Source organism: Miniopterus natalensis, chromosome 2 (assembly GCF_054644295.1).
Source record: "Miniopterus natalensis isolate mMinNat1 chromosome 2, mMinNat1.hap1, whole genome shotgun sequence".
Taxonomy (NCBI): Eukaryota; Metazoa; Chordata; class Mammalia; order Chiroptera; family Miniopteridae; genus Miniopterus; species Miniopterus natalensis.
Genome location: NC_142082.1, coordinates 11,247,221 through 11,264,097, shown reverse-complemented (window position 1 = coordinate 11,264,097; position 16,877 = coordinate 11,247,221). Strand labels below are relative to the sequence as shown.

Sequence of the window (16,877 nt, the reverse complement as noted above, 5' to 3'; positions counted from 1 at the left end):
AGACAACTGAGCACACCTACTGCCTAGATCTTTAGTTTCTCAATTCAGTCTGCCACTAAAATGGCCCACAATTCCTGGAAAATATCTGGTTTCGGGGCTGGGGCATCTTTTTAACATTATTTTTTAGAGCAGTTTTAGGTTCAAAACAAATAAGAGGATACACACTTGCATAGCCTTCGGCATTATCAACATCCCCTACCAGGGTGATACGTTCATCACAATTCATGAACCTACGTTGATACATCATTACCCGAAGTCCATAGTTTACATTAGGGTTGACTCTTAGTGTTGTACATCCTAGGGGTTGTGACAAATATATAAGGACATGTGTCCATCATTATAGTATCGTACAGAGTATTTTCACTGCCCTAAAAATCCTCTGTGCTCTGCCACTCACCCTTCCCCCCACCCAACTCATGGCACCACTCATCTCTTTACTGTCTCCATAGTTTTGCCTTTTTAGGAATGTCGCATAGTTGAAATAATACAGTACATTTCCTTCTCAGTTTGCCTTCTTTCACTTAGCAATATGCATTTAAGATTTCTCCATGCTTCTTCATGGCTTGGTAGCGTATTACTTTTTAGCACTGAATACTATTCTATGTGTCCGGATGTACCACAGTTTATTTATTCACCTACTGAAGGACATGTTGGTTGCTTCCAAGTTTTAGTGATTATGAATAAAACTGCTATAAATATCCATGTGTAGGTTACTGTATGGGCATAGTTTCCAGCTCCTTTCGATAAATACCAAGCAGTGTGATTGCTGGAATGTATGGTAAGAGTATGTTTAGTTTTGTAAGAAACTAACAATTGTTTTCCAAAGTGGCTGTACCATTTTGCATTCCCACCAGCAATGAATGAGGGTTCCCATAGCTCTACGTCCTCACCGGCGTTCGGTGCTGTGGATTTTGATGGTGTGATGTTTTGGATTTTGATCATGCTAATATGTGTGGAGTAGTATCCAATTGTTTTAATGTGTGATTCCCTAATGACATACAATGTGGAACATCTTTTCATATGCTTATTTGCCATCTAGATATCTTCTTTGGTGAGGTGTCTGTAAAGACATTTGGCACATTTTTTAATCTGGTTGTTCGCTTTCTCTTTGTTGACTTTTGAGTTCTTTGTATATTTTGGATAACAATCCTCTATCAGATGTGTGTTTTGGAAATATATTTTCCCAGTCTGTGGCTTCTCATTCTCCCAACATTGTCTTTCGCAGAGCAGAAGGTTTTAATATTAATGGATTCTAGCTTAGCAAATTGTATACAGGGTAAGGCAAAAGTAGGCTTACACTTGTGAGTATGCAAAACAGAGAGTTTATTCTTGTATTATTTATTATTGTATTATTTTTCCATATGAACTGTAAGCCTACTTTTGCCCCACCCTGTATTTCATGCATCATGTCTTTGGTGCTATATCCGAGAAGTCATCACCATACCCAAATCCATCTCGGTTTTCTCCTATGTTATTTTCTAGGAGTTTTATAGTTTTGCATCTCATTTAGGTGTATGTTCCATTTTAAGCTAATTTTTGTGATGACATAAGATCTGTGTCTAGATTCATTTATTTTGCACATGGATATCCTATTGTTCCAGCACCATTTATTGAAAAGGTATCCTGTTTTTGCTCCATTGACCTGTGATCCTTTGTCAATGATCAGTTGACTATGTGGATCTATGTCTAGGATCTCTGTTCTCTTCCATTAATCTGTTTGTTTATTCTTTCACCAATTCCACAGTGTCTTGATGCTGTAGCTTTACAGTAAGTCTTGTGGTCAAGTACTGTCAGTCCTCCAACTTTGGTCTTCTTCAGTATTGTGTTGGCTAGTCTGGGTCTTTCACCTCTCCATATACGTTTCAGACTCAGTTTCTCCATTGCCATAAGTAACTTTCATCAATATAAATAACAATAGGAGCAAGATATTCATAGATTAAAATAATAATCTATGAGTGCAGCTGTTCAAATAAATAACCAAACAAACAAACAAATTAAAAAAAATGGAGAAGGGAACATTTCCCTTATGGTAGAATACCTACTGAAAAATACCAAAAGAATGCTGGAATTAGAAAATGACAATTTGGCATCCATCATAGGATCATTGCTAACCCAGCAAAGTCATCAATACATGCTAAAACTAAAAGGCCAATATATATATATATATAAAACTAGTGGGTAAAAGTTTGATGAAGAAGACTCTATTTACAATCTTCAATATCCCCTCACAAGTTGTTTCTTAATCACCAAGGGAAAGCTGTAACTTTACAGTAGATTAAATCTAGTAAACACTATCTTAACCAAATCATAAAGTAAACAACCATAATGGGATAGACCATATGCCTCTTGGTGCCCTAGGAAGGATGCAATGTCACTTTTTGGGGGGGTTCCTGTCTAAAATGCATAATCTGAATCTAATCACGAAAAAACATCAGCAAACCCCAATTGAGGGAAATTCTTCAAAACAACTTGCCCATACTCTTCCAAACTGTCAAAAACTAAATGTGATGCATAATCCTGGTAGGAAGCCTAAACCAGAAAAATATAAACCATAAGAGACATTATTGAAACAAGTGGCAAAGTTTTAATATGGACTGTGAATTAAATCACAGTATTGTATCTATGTTAAATTTCCTAATTTTGACCATTTACCATGAATAGATCAGGAAAAGTCTTAAGAAATACAAAATAAAACTTTTTGGATCAAGAGGCATAATGTCTGCAGAATTATTCTCAAATGGTTCAGGAAAAAACGTACACCCAGCTATAAACAGACAAAGAGGATGGATGATAAAGCAGAAAGGGTGAAATGTTAACACTGAAGAATGTGATAGAAGAATATGTGAAGTTCTCTGTACTGTTCTTGTACCTTTTCTATAAGTATAAAATTATATCAAAATAAAAGTTTTTAATGTACAACTTGAAAGATCACAACTTAGATATTAGAAGCACTTTAATTACAGGCGAGAACATCTGAATTCAACAGTTATTATGTAAGGTAATTGAGATAAATCAGAATTCCTGAATTTGAACTATGCATTTGCATGGGACAGTTCTAGTCTGCACAAAACCTCAAAGCTGGACCAGAACAGGCTGCACATTCTCTGTGGATGGTATTGAACATACATGGAAAAATGAGTATTAATTGACCATGAAGACATATAAACTGGGGGACCAAAGTCAAGCAGAATGAAAACTTGACACAAACTGAGCATTGCTGTGATTGCCTCCTTATTTGAGGAATGTCAGCTACTCTAATGCGTCCCTCCTCCTCACTTACCCACCACCAAGAGCAAGGAGAGTAATAACACAGTTTTATTGCCTTGTATTGTTTCCTTTTCTTATGCACCTTACTAGACACAAGCAAGGCATTGCCACACCATAGTTAAGAGGCCTTGGGGAAATTACGTTACCTCCCTGGAGCTCAGTTTTTTCCTGTATAATACTGGGATAATGAATTATGTTGTATACAACCTGCCAAAGTGTTATAGGAATCATATGAATAAATGAATATGGAAATCCATTAGTGCTATACCATCTGAGATATTATTTCAGTGACAATAATTATTACAATTTCCCCTAGGTTTAAGGCCACTTAAAATTCCACTCACTCTGGAGTGAGAAATGTTAGTTCATGGAAGCCACGTAATGCATTTGTGAGTACCAGCTTGGGGCTGGAGCCAGCTATGCAAGGGACTTATTTCCCGTCACCTGCAACCTTCCCCGAAGGCAGCTTAGAGAAGACAAACATCAACCACGTGTTCAGTGGAAGAGTCCCGGGTTTGATTCCAGTCAAGGGCACTTACTTCAGTTGCAGGCTCCATTCCCGGCTGGGCTGTGGTCCAGGAGCATGTGGAAGGCAACCAATCGGTGTGTCTCTCTCACATTGATGTTTCTCTCTCTCTCCCTTCCACTCTCTCTGAAAAGCAATGAAAAAAGTATCCTCAGGTGAGGATTAAAAATAACAATAATAAAGCATATCTTAAAAAAAAGAATGGTGTCAAGAATACAGGTCATAATAGCGTTACTGAAATAACGCACGTACAGTAGCCTGGCGGGAGCATTATCCTAAGGAGAAACAAGCTCATCGGTGTAGTCCTCATACTAGCCTGCATGCTCCACGAGGGCAGGGATCTTTGTCTATTTTGTTCATTAATGTGTATCAAGCACCGACAACAGTGCCTGGCATATTTTTATACTTGATAAATATTGTTGGTTGACTGGCATACACTTAAAAGATGTTTTCAGAAGCCTGAAGTACTTGCTTTGATTTTTGACTTTATTTTTATGTTTCCTCTAAGAATGGTTCTGAGTCATAGAATGTATATTCAAAGACTACAGTTTCATTTGACTGTTAGAAAACACATGCATGCTAGGAAAAATATCCTTCAACTTAAAAAATAAGAACCCCTGGGCATAGAAGCCACTCGCTGAGAGAAGGGACAGTGATGGGGCCAGCCGCTAGAGGACAGTGTGGGCACACATGCTGCCAGACCCCTGAGGAAGCCAAGAGGGACCTTGATAGACAGGGAGGAATGCTGCCAAGTTTCACTTCTCCAGCTTCTAGTCATTGGTAAATTCCTCGTGCAAGTTTCACTTCCAAAACCGAAAACAGAGTAACAGCCCAATGATAATGCGTAGGTCACTGGCAAAGATGAAAGTCAGGAAAGCTGTGAAGATGTCAATAACCTCAGGAGGAACGAAATGCAGCTCAGCAGATTTTGTGCAGCTGTCAGGACACCCTGAAAGTGTTGACGCTGAAAATACTTGACTCCAGCTATTCCTGCGAACTAGGCGATAAGTTTCTAGCTGGCAATGAAGTTGTGAAATGAGTTCAAGGACAAGAAGCTGAGTCAAGTACGTGAAATAGCGAGGAACTGGAGTCGGAGGAGTCTGCTGTCATACAAAACAAATAAAAAGAGCAACTCTTTGAGAACTGCATCACCCATAAAATGGCGTGGACCACCAGATTCTGCAACAAAAAGACACGATCACAACAGCAAATAACCTCTCTGTGGATTTTTTAAAATAAGAGAAGTAAGTTTCAGACAGTAACCTTTTATGAGTGAGTTCAGTAAACTCAGATCCACTATTATTTCCTCAAAGTTATCTATATAATACATTATAAATATTTCTAATGAGCTAAAACTATTGAAAATTATTTTTTCCAGGCAAGCATTTTAACCTAGCAGCTTCTTGGCTTGGGTTTCTGAATTTTGAACAGTAATTCAATTCATATCTTTACTATTCTGAAGAAAGAACATCTACCCATGTTAAATTCGCATGGGTTCTCAGTCATTTTGTAAAAACAAATATTTGTCTTTTGTTCAAAAAACATGCAAGTGCTCACTCTATAACAGGTACTGTACTGTGTTTGTTAAAAGGCAAAACACTGTATCTTCCTGCCGCTTACAGCCTAGTTGGCGGATACAAACGAGTAAAGGAGAACATTACAGGGGTGGTGCTATGATGGGGAAGTTCAGAGTAATTTGTTGAAAGCAGATAGCAGGGTAGACGAAACTAGCCTTGGGATGGTGTGAGCATTTTGGAAGAAGCTCCGTCTAAGCAGAGCCCTGATAGGGACTGCCGGGGAAGGGAGGAAAAGCAGACCATTGCCGGAACGGGAAATGTCTCCTGGGAAGACACCATCCATTCAGTTTGCTCTTCTCCAGGATACAGGCCTTAGACTCCATTATCTCTATGGTCCCATTCAACCTAATATTTTATGATCTTCTATCTAGATTTCAAGGTAAAATTTAATTGGAAAATAGAATTCAGTAGCTTTGTTCCATAGACTAATTTTCACAAACCTCTGTCTTCAAATTATTTAAATTCTACTTCCCTTAAAATCAGAGCTTTAATGAAGATAAGGAAGGTTCTAATTATGACACTCAAATATTGATATTTTATCGAAGCAATTATGTAAATAAAGACGTTTATATATACATGAGCTTCTAATGGCTAATGTTCTCTTAAACATAACACAAGTATTTCTGTGAATGTACCTGCAAGTTCCCATTATTATGTAAATGTATATAATTTATAATTTTTTACTCTAACATAATCTACTTATAGCATATGTAAACTGTCTTTCAAAGTAGGGTGTTTGTTACTAATTTCACCTAAAAGCTCAAATGAATTTCAACATAAAGCCACGTAGTGGTCACTTCCCTACCACCTTTCACCTCTCTCCCAGAGCTCTAGTTTCACATCTCTGCCTAGTGACCTCTTCTAGTTGAATGTCATATCAGTACTTCTTAATTATCAGAGAAAGATTAAAAGGAAATTTAATTTTCATCTACAGACTGGAAATAAGAACAAAGGCACATTCACGCCGTGTTCTGAAATTCATTTCTCATTCGTTTCCACGTTTTAAAGACTTAAAATGATGAATTACTCTATTTAACATTTAGCTCCTCCTCCTTCATTTGGCTTATTTTCAGTTTGAGTGACCACCTGGTTTGGATAATGATCTTGAGTTTCATTTATTAGTTTCATCATTGTTCGATGTTCCTCTTTATTTAAAAAATCACTCTAGGGCTACAAACTCTTCATAGGCACATAGGTGTTTAATAAGTAAGCCCATGTGCTATATTTAGCCATAGCCAGGAGTTCAGTAATTAATTCTAGATATCATAGAACTCAAACCTCCAGTACGTAGATTTTGATCACACGGTCTGAAACAAATACTACACACAATAAAATCCTAATCAGACATGGTTTCCTTGTATAGCACTGTAGGGATGAAGGAACAGACCTCCTTATTTGGGAATAGTTTGTTTGAGGAGACCCATGCACCTGCATGATGATGTTAGAGCAGCTCACTTAGTGGTTTTTTATAAAATCTTATCATCAGTGAAAGGTTCACTTCATTCCCCTTGATGTGGTGAACTGAGGTTTACAGGTTCCTGGACATAAGATTTGAGACAATCCTGAAAGAAGTACAATCACTTCCAAAGTGCAGACGAGTTTTGATATGCTTCAGTTGCCAAGGAATTTATGAAAACCCGTACTTTCAGACTTTTTGTTTTTAGATCAATCTCTAGTGTTTGAGGCAAACTGATTTATTTTAACAGAAAAAGGCATTGCATAGTGATCTAAATTACTTGATTTATTACTTTGCCTTAAGAATGACTACCTTTCTGTGGACAAAATATAAATTTTAAGTGTAATAAATTTAAGTACTGTTTAGATGTATTATATAACTGTATTGTAAATTTGAAATAATATATTCTAATCAAACTTAAAAATCAACACTAGCATAAAGCAACACTTAATTACCTAGCAATATCAAATGAGAGCTGGGCGCTACTGGTTATCAGCTGGTAAACGTACAGCTTTTTAACTGGCTCACTGCAGACTCAGCTCAAGAATCTCCACCTGGATCTGGATAGTTATTTCTGTCCAAGTCTAAGATGATATTTTAAGCTCTAAGTCTTTGGAAAAACAAATATAATTATTTGGAAAGAAGAAAAGTAATTTCATAGTAATATCTGTATATAGGTTGACTGAAACCAATTAACAACCCCAGGAAAGGAAGGGGGGGTGTTAAACTCCTTGACTAAAAGATAGGTATGTTTTTTGCCATTTGTGGCTAAAGATTTCTTTTGACAGTTTCCACTAGGAACTCCCCATCACCCCACCAAAAAAAACCCACAAAAAAACAAACACCTTTAAAAGGTTAAAAAAAAATTCAGCCTAAGCTATCTCTAAATTCTTTTCTATTTTTATAAGGTAAATACAAAATATTCACATGCATATTACAGAAGCATTTGATCTTTTTAAAATGTATCTGTTCCTGCAGTTATTTGCACTGTCTTTCCTAATTGAAGAGTTGCAAATAAAAACACACACAAAACAAACAAACAAAAACTATGGTGGTTCTACAACACAGCGAAGCCCAATCTGAAAGCCTGCTCTCAGCAGACATACCCATCCACCAAGGCACTCTTTCCTATGAATTCTGGACTCTATCTGAAAATTTTGCTCATCACAGTGTTCTGGGTAACCAATACCAATCAATTGGAGTTGACAAGAAGTGAAACTAGTTTGCCGTCCTGCTAAGCTTCTGCATGTCTGTACACTGACTTACCTTATGCTATGCTTGATTTCTCTAATGGCTCCCTCTCGGTGCTGAGCTTCCCATCTGTTCTGAAGGCTGCCCTTCTGTTTGGTTATCTGCCCTTAAAGCAATTTCCCATCCAACACCTGACAATCTGGGGTTAGAGCCAGACACAAGGGTATATACGGGTTGCACTAGGCCTTACTACCAGGTACCTCCTGGGTCTATCCATATGGACAGTTCACAGGAGAAAGTACTACAAGTGAAAGATGGTAAAACACTAGGTGGGTTGCTTAAAATACCAAGTTCCTTTTGGGTTTTCCCTAGTAAGTAAGGAAAATAGCTAATGAGCATCTTCTTAAGGGTTTTCAGGTACCAAAAGACTTTTATTAAGATGCTCCTTTGTTAAATCTCTCAAGGCTATATCAAGAGTATCTACCTTTTCCGTGAGTTTCCAGCTCTTCCATTTTTCGCTCTTATCTAAACTCTTCACAAGTTCTATACATTCCTTCTAAGTTGAACAGTTTGAAACTGACCAAGTCCTCTAGTAATGCTCTTATTTGTATAAGAGCATTAGGAAGAAAATCCATTATTTAATTTTATAAGATTTTTATTGAAGTATTACATACATTAACCCTTTGCGGTGGTTTGTCTACTCTCAGCCACCAAAGCTTTTTTTACCGTTCCGGTCATATGTCTGCTCTCAGCCACTACAGCAAGGAACCGTACAAATCTTAACTCCATTCATGTATCAGTTCATAAATCTTGTTTATCCTTCATAATCTTGCATGTTATGTATCACTGCTCTTTCAATGGAAATTAATTCCGACCAGTACGACACCCATGTCCAAATTTAATACGACCGCAAAGGGTTAAAAGGAACTGTGACTTTTCCCAGAGTGAATACACTTGCCTAATGGGCACCCAGATCAAGAAACAGAACATGCACAGAACTCCAAACCCCGTTTCTCCCTCTCTCAGTCACTGCCCTCTACCCCCAAACCTACATTTATGAACATAAATATATATATATGTGGTTTTGATATTTAAAATATCAATAGTACAGTTGGTTCTTTTGTGTTTGCTTTCTTTGACTGATTTTCTGCTTGTGAAATTTACCCACAACTGCATGTAGTTGCACTTCAGTAATTTTCAGTGCCACATAGCATTCAACCATATGAATGTACCACACTTTAAAAAAAAACAACCCGTACCACTGTTGATGGACACGTGAATACTTTCTAGTTTTGGGCCAATTACAAATGTGTCACAAAGTGATCATTTTTGATGAGTGTTTCACCTAGGAGTGAAATTGATGAGTCACAGGGTATGCTTATGTTCAGCTCCAGCAGTTACATTTTAAGAAAGATTGTTTTGCTACCCTCGTGCCATTCTTGCATAACAGATGATCATTATATTACTCTGAGGCTGCATCCCCTGGAAAACAGCTTTTAATGGGCATAGGCACTTGAGTCGCTATCAGGCATGAAAAAAAAGGGTAGGACAGCTGAGAAAGGGCTCGCTAGTTTGTAGACAGGAAGCGCTGCTAGGAGCAAGTCTGAGCTGCTATTCCCTGTTTCTCAAATATGTAAGATCAGAAGTTCCTGCCACTAAATGCGGGACAGAGACGGCAAGAATTAAACAGGGAGCCACTGTCGGCAAGGGCCCTGGACATTATAGAAAAATAATAATAAAATAATAAAATAAAATAAATTGTCCAAGTCAGACCCAACAGATGTGATGGTCAAAGAAACTGCTACCGGTCTGGAAGTCAGAGAGTTAAATGTGCACAACTGGCAGCTTGGTGGCTGTCAAGGTCAAGCCGGCGAGGGCTGGCGTTTGGCCGGGATCCCGCCGGCCTTCCCGCTGCGTCCAGGCGCTCGGTGCGAGGAGCGCCGCCGCCGGGCACCAGAGGCGAGGCCGGCCCGAGCCACAGGCCCGCAGCGTGCCCCGCTCCCCGGCTCCCGCGCTCTGGCCCGACCTCCCCGCCGGCCCCTGGCTTCCCCGCGCAGGGTGCTGCTGGGCGCGTCCTCCTTCCGCGTCCGACCGGGCGCTTCACACTCGTTTCTCTCCTCACCTGCCGTTGCTATCTTGCCCACCCCACCCCCATAATAAGAAATCCCCTTCTTCACGGACTGCGCCTGTGCTGAGGCCCTACCACGTGCCCGGAGCTGACACTAAAGAGCAATGACTTCTCGGCGCTCACACACAGCTTGGTTTGCCCCGGGCAAGGGGCAGGGTGCAGACCGCTGAGGGTCTTTCTCTGGGAGTGGGAGGCAGAAAAAAAACCCCAAACCCGGACCCTCGGTGCCCTAGTCACTCGGTCCCCGCAGCTCTGGGCCCCGGGAATCCAGTGCCAGGCCCCGCGTCTGTCCACTTTCGTGTCACCAGCCGGCGAGCGCGACAACAGACGACACAACACGCTCATCGGTGGTTTATTTTATATTTCAACCAACAGCGTCCCTCCAGAACGAAGGGTATTTTTCAAGACCGCTCTGATTTGTGAAATATTAACGGCAACTGAAAAACAGCATTAGCGCCCCCCCCCCCGCCCCCATCAAAAGTCCAGGCGCTTTCACCGCGCCGTCCGAACGCCCTTCGACTGCTCTGGCCACTTTTATGACTTGAGCCTAATGTTTGCACCTCGTTTCTGTTGGGACTCGGGCGCCACTGCAAGTTACTCACGGCCGCGCTTCAGAAGAGCAGGAGGCCGTCAGGGGAGGCGGGTTTCCCACAGGGGCGCCGCCGGGACGCGGGGCTCGCGCGGGCTGCGCCGCCCCGGCCGCGGCGCGGGGCCGGCCTCGCGTCAGGTGTCGCCGGGGGCGCGCGCGGCTCTTCACCTCCGCGGAGCCGCGCGGCGAGCGCGGGACCCCGGGCGGCCGCCGGCTCCTCCTCCGGCTTCTCCCTGACGGAGCCGCGGGTCCCCGCGCCTGCCAGCGGCCCAGGGGGTCCCCCGGGCCGCCCGTTCGCAGGGGTCGCTCTCGCAACGCAGCGAACTCGGCGCCCCGACTTCTCGCGAGGTTTCGCCCCCACCCCACCCCCCGCCCCCTCCGAGCTCCGGTGCGGCCGCTCCCGCTATGGCTGCGCTGCGGAGGCTCCTGTGGCCGCCGCCTCGGCTGCCGCCTCCGCCCGCCCCTCACCATCCCTTCCCGGGGCCGTGGGGGCGGCCCGTGGGGACAGCCCCGGGCGCTCCGGGCCGGCCCTTCCCCTGCCGGGAGGAGGAGGACGGCGCGGTGGCTGAGGCGGCGTGGCGGCGGCGGCGGCGCTGGGGGGAGCTGAGCATCGCGGCGGCGGCCGGCGGGGGGCTGGTGGGCCTCGTGTGCTACCAGCTGTACGGCGACCCCAGGCCCGACCCGGCGCGGGCGCCCGCCGCCGGGCGGCCCTCCGAGGGCGCGGACGCGGACGCGGAGCCGGAGGAGCCGCCGCGCGGCCGGGGGCTGCTGCCCATCCCGGTCGCCGCTGCCAAGGAGACGGTAGGTGCGCGGGCGCGTGCGCGCGGGGCGCCCGCGGTGACGTCCGCGGGCCGGGCCGCCAGGTGTCCCACCTGCGTGCGGGAGGGACGGGTGGCCGCCGTGCGCGGGGGCTGGGGCTCAGGGCCGCCGTGACCCGGGCGTGGGAGGCTGTGCGGCGTGAGCGCCGGAGCCCGGACAGGGACCGCCTGCGACCACCCGAGACCTAGGCCCGGCGGCCGGCGTGTGCACCCGGAGGCTGAGAGGGCGTAGAAGATGCTGTCGCGGACGCCCCAGGACCTCCGAGGTGGCCGCAGCTACAGACGGCCCAGCCCGGGACGGAGCCGAGCGGGACGGGAGGGAGGAGTCCGGGCACGGCGGGCAGGGAGCCGAGGGTCGCCAACGCGGGGGAAGGAGCGAGCGAGCCGGGGGGGCCGGGGCAGCGCGGGGCGAGGACCGGCTGCCGAAGCTGCAGCCTCCGTGTTATAGGTCAGGAAGACGGTGTCACCAGGTTGGAAAAGGAAAAAAAAAAAAAAGCTATTCAAAAAGAGTCAATGCCACCCACCCCACGCACCCCCAAAGGTAGAATCTCAAGTAGGGACATAAGGGAGAAGCTGGACGGACAGGACAGCAGAAGCGGGACACCGATGAGGCCACCTCCCAGAGAGGAGCTTCAGAGGAAAGTCTTCACGTGCCCTGATGTACTTGATGTCAGGCGGAGATGAGCAAGGCAGGAGTTAGTACAGGGGCGCGGTGTTTTTGTTACATCAGTGTATTCAACAGTCGTGGAAATGGCCAGGAGCATCTCCTGGAGGGATTTTCCCTGCAAGACTAGGAGGGTGTCAAGGGGGTAGATGACAGTAATTTAGAAAAGAGGCAACTGTTCTGTTTTTAACTTTAATGAGATTTATATACCCTTTATTCTTTGCCCAGATATGCTGTAGGTGTCACTTCTTTTGGTGGGGGTTGTTGATGCATTTAGGTCACAGAATCTACTTTATGGATCTTCTAGCAGCAAATCACAGATACCTAGCATAAAGCGCTTTTTACAATGAATACTTAAAATGCTAGCAAGTACCTTCAACCTTCACCCTCCAACCCCCATGCACATACATATACGTACGTTAAACGTGTGTCCTGATCGACCAAGACAGATCTGGGAACAGAATAGGAATGTAGTATTTCCTTTTCTTCTTTTTTAAAGATTAATTTTACTTTTAAAATTGAGAGACAGTATCATGCAGTGTTTAAAAGACCACACTGACTCTGAGTGATGGAGTTACTTAACCTTTACTTAACCTTTCAGAGCCTGTTTCCTCACCTGTAAAAGGTTGGTAGGGTCATCCTCATACTGTTATGAGAGCTAAATGAGATAATACATTTTTTAAAAGAATAGTATCCCTAGCATATAGTGAACATTCAGTTTGTTTAATTTTTTTGTTTTATTTATTTACTTATAGATCTGTTTATATGCTTATGTTATTATTGCTCATTGTTTATTAAAGTACCTGTACATTGTTTCAGAAGTGAAACAATGCTGAAGTCCTGTGTCTTACTCTTCCCAAGTCGCCAACTGTCCATTCTGATCATTATTGCTTTTTTATTTTACCTTTTTTCCCCTCTGAAAACTTTTATAATCTTCTCTTTATCGCCATTGTTTAAAACTTCACAACAATGAGCATTGGTGTGGACATTTTTTTCATTTATTGTGCTAGGTACTTGAGGGCCCTTTCAATATGGAAATTCACATCTTAAAGTTCTGTATACTTCTCTTGTATTATTTCTTTGACAATTTTCTCTTCTCCATTTGCTTTTTCTTTTTCTGAAACCTCTGTTAGTCTGAAGTCACATCTTCTGACAGATCCTAATCTAGTTCTAATCTTCCTTGTATTCCCACTACTTAATCTTTTTGCTGGTGTATTTCTGTGGGAGATTCATCTTTATCTCCATCTCCAGAGGTGACTTCATCCGCTAGCCTTTCTCTTGCCCAGTTTATCTCTGTTATCCTTATTTTTTAATCCAAAGAAGTACTCTGTGTTCCCTGGTGTTCATGTGTTACAGCATTCTACTTTGTTTTATGGCTGCTACATGTCTCTCTTCACTATAAGGATATGAATTATAGTTTTGTTTTTAAGTTGTCTTCCACTCCATGCATTGTGTTGTCTCTTCCAGGCTCTTTTTTAAGTTTGATTTTCCATGCTTTCACTTTTCATTTTGGAGGTTTCCCCCACATATCTGTGGCTGTTGCCCATCTATATGAGACCACTCAGAGGCTCTTTGTACAGAAGCATGGCTTTTTATTAGGTGATCTGGGCTTTTCATTAGAGTGGCATCCAAATTCCAGTATTTCATAAATCTTTTTCTCTGGTGTCATTCAGCTTCTCTAAAGAATAGAAGAGGTTAGGAGGAGCAGTAACCTGGATGCAAGGCACATGTGTGTGAAAACGTATGTTGGGGGAGCATCCAATGATGTACTTGCATATTGTTATCTGGTCTTCTGTTTTCAGCCTCACAACTTTCTTTGCCATCACAGTTCTTGTGTTCTGAAGGCCTTATCCCTTCTGGGATCTGTACCCCAAATTAGCTTACTTCCATTTGGTACAGACTTAATTGTGCCTCTATTCCTCTGGTCAATTATTACTCTTCCATCTCTTCAAGTTTATAAAAAATTGATGAATTCTCTTGAATGTTTTGGTCTCCCCTTCACTTAGTTCTTGTATGTTTATACCTTTTTTTAAAAAAAAAAACCCTTTATTGTGATTGTAATGTGGTTTTGGGAGGAAGAGGTTGAAAGAAACTCAAGATCAATCTGCCATTTTTCAGAAATATTTTAAACCTGTGTTGCCAGTTAATTTATTATGCTTATTTGATTTTCCTGAAGTGATAGAAATGATTCCTTTTGATGTTTAAAACTATAGCTAAGAACCCTTGATTTATAAAGCCTCTTTTAATTAAGCAGCATATTATATTGAACATAGCCTAGCACATAAATTACCCTCTGTGTGTTATGAGACTAATTTAACTGATGGCAATGTGCAGCAGTAACCTACAGACATGCAGTTCTTTTACCACAGCCTTGAAGATTTTTAAAGACATTGCCTCTGAATTTCCAGAAGGCCTTCCTGGACTCTATCATATACTCCCAGATGATGACTTTTTGCAATTATTTGTCAATTGTCTGTTTTCTCTGCTTGGCTTGGCCCTTTAAAGAAAGGCATTGTGTTGGTCTTGGCCACCTTTATATTATCATTGCCTGGTATGGGGCTTAGCCTTGATAGATATGCAATAAATATTTGTCAAATGAATAAGCTTATACTAAATATTTGCATGGGACATGCACATTCAAAAGGCACAACCACATTCTATGAGAATTAGAATAGTTTAATATTCAGCTAATGTAGTTATTTATAGCATTAGAATTGAGATGACTTCAGTTAAGGTCAAAATTCCAGGCTTTGGGAAACCAAATCACGTGATACTGTATTTATTTTAATTGTGTAAGTTTGGCTTGCCAAAATGTTTTCAGTAAACATGGCCTTGAACTTTATTGATATTACAAAGATATGTTGGCAAGACTCTGTTTAGAACCTGACAGTTTTAGCCTTAAAGTATAATTTTTATTAGTGGAAAAAAATTTTGTTCTGTAGGTTTTTGTTTCAGATCCAGAATTAATCTACTAGATTGCTTAATTCACTTTAATTCAGTATTTTACTTATTATACAGAACACATGATCTATTTTATGATTTGTTCATCTTAAGAAGCTTGAAGCAACTTTAGTTTTACTCTCAAGTGAAAAAGAGAACAATATTTGTATTTCTTTTGTATATTTCTATAATAATTGCCAATAATCACTCATTTTTAATTTTCTTTATATCTTTCCATCATCTTTTTAAGGTGGCACATTTTTGACATGAGGTTATACTTCTTTCCAGAATATTGAAGAATTAGCCAGATGTGTAAATATAGAAAAGTCCTAATTTTTTATAGAATGAGGGTAGTAACATGGATGTGAAATTGAAGATAGGTTAATTCTGTGTAGAATAACATCATTGGATAGGAAGTGATCCCTTCTTTTGGTTTTCTGAATCATTCTGTGACAGATAAATCCACCAGATTCTACCTGTATCACTTCTAGTGGCCCTACCATGTTGTAAATTCATATATAACAATTTGAGTGTAGACCTTTTTTTCTAATTAAATCACAGAATAAAATTTGAGTGAATTTGGAAATAATATTCCTTTTTCTAGTTATACAAAACCAGGAGTTACAGAAATGCATGGACCTTTTGTCTGGGTTGCAATGAAAAATAGTTACAGTATTTTATGGATATCCTTTTATTCAGATTCACATAGGGAATCAGGAAATTAAACTGTCATGACCTTGAACTTAAAAAAAATTCTCATCTGTAATTCTCTTCCAAGAATTAAAAATTGTCAAATAATACATATTAATCAGTTTGAATGAAGGTGTGTAACTGTTTTTTCTTGATCTATGTAATTTCCACAATAAATGTAAGTAAATAAAAACACTGAATTGTATTTTGAATTGGAATTCAGGTAATAGTATTGTGGTTTAATGTGATTTCATAGTTGATTCTCCCATTCTCACATATAATTTTGTTTATATAATTTTGGGCTAGGCTGTTTATGAGTAAAGTGTAGCTGTACTCTTATTGATTGAATATATAATTTAATAATTTTTGGGAAATGGAGGCCATTTTCTCCCTAACAATTAAAGAATACATTTGGGATTATTAAAACATTTACATTAACCCTAAATTTTTGAAGCTTCTTTGAGGGAGGTTTAATTCACGCCCCTTACAAATTCCTATTTAATGACCAAATGAATGAATTCTAAATCCAGAAATAAATTATAATATTCTTCTTACTAGAGTTCTTTAGATCTCTTGCCTTTACAAAATCATCTCAGCCATGCTTTACTAGGGAAATGGCAGGGAAGCAGTGAGAAGTTACTGATTGGAGAGAGATTCAGGAGGTAGGATCAACAGGATTATGTGTTTTTCCCCTGTTTGTTTATGTTTTTAAATTTATCTTTACTGTTGAAAGTATTACAGATGTCCCCGTTTTCCCCCATCGGTCCCCTCCCCCCTGTACTCCTCCTCTAGGCCTTCACCACACTATTGCCTGTGTCGAGGGGTTATGTGTATATGCATATAAGTTCTTAGGCTAATCTCTCCCCACTCACCCACCCATCCCTGCCTTCCCTCTTAGATTTGTCAGTCTGTTCTATGCTTCTATGTCTCTGGATCTATTTTGTTCATTAGATTCCACATATGAGTAAGATCATGTGATAATTGTCTTTCTCTGACTGGCTTATTTCACTTAACGTAATACTCAGGTCCCA

At 41.5% G+C, this 16,877-nt stretch overlaps 1 protein-coding gene across 1 annotated transcript in view; it reads left to right on the top strand.

Moving 5' to 3' along the window:
* The first annotated feature begins 11,139 nt into the window (after nucleotides 1–11,139).
* MICU3 (mitochondrial calcium uptake 3) overlaps nucleotides 11,140–16,877 on the top strand; it is a 58,964-nt gene continuing 53,226 nt past the window's right edge. Inside the window, exon 1 of the mRNA XM_087814129.1 lies at nucleotides 11,140–11,535. Coding sequence (XP_087670255.1) covers nucleotides 11,140–11,535 — 396 coding nt within the window. The remainder of the gene's footprint in view (nucleotides 11,536–16,877) is intronic.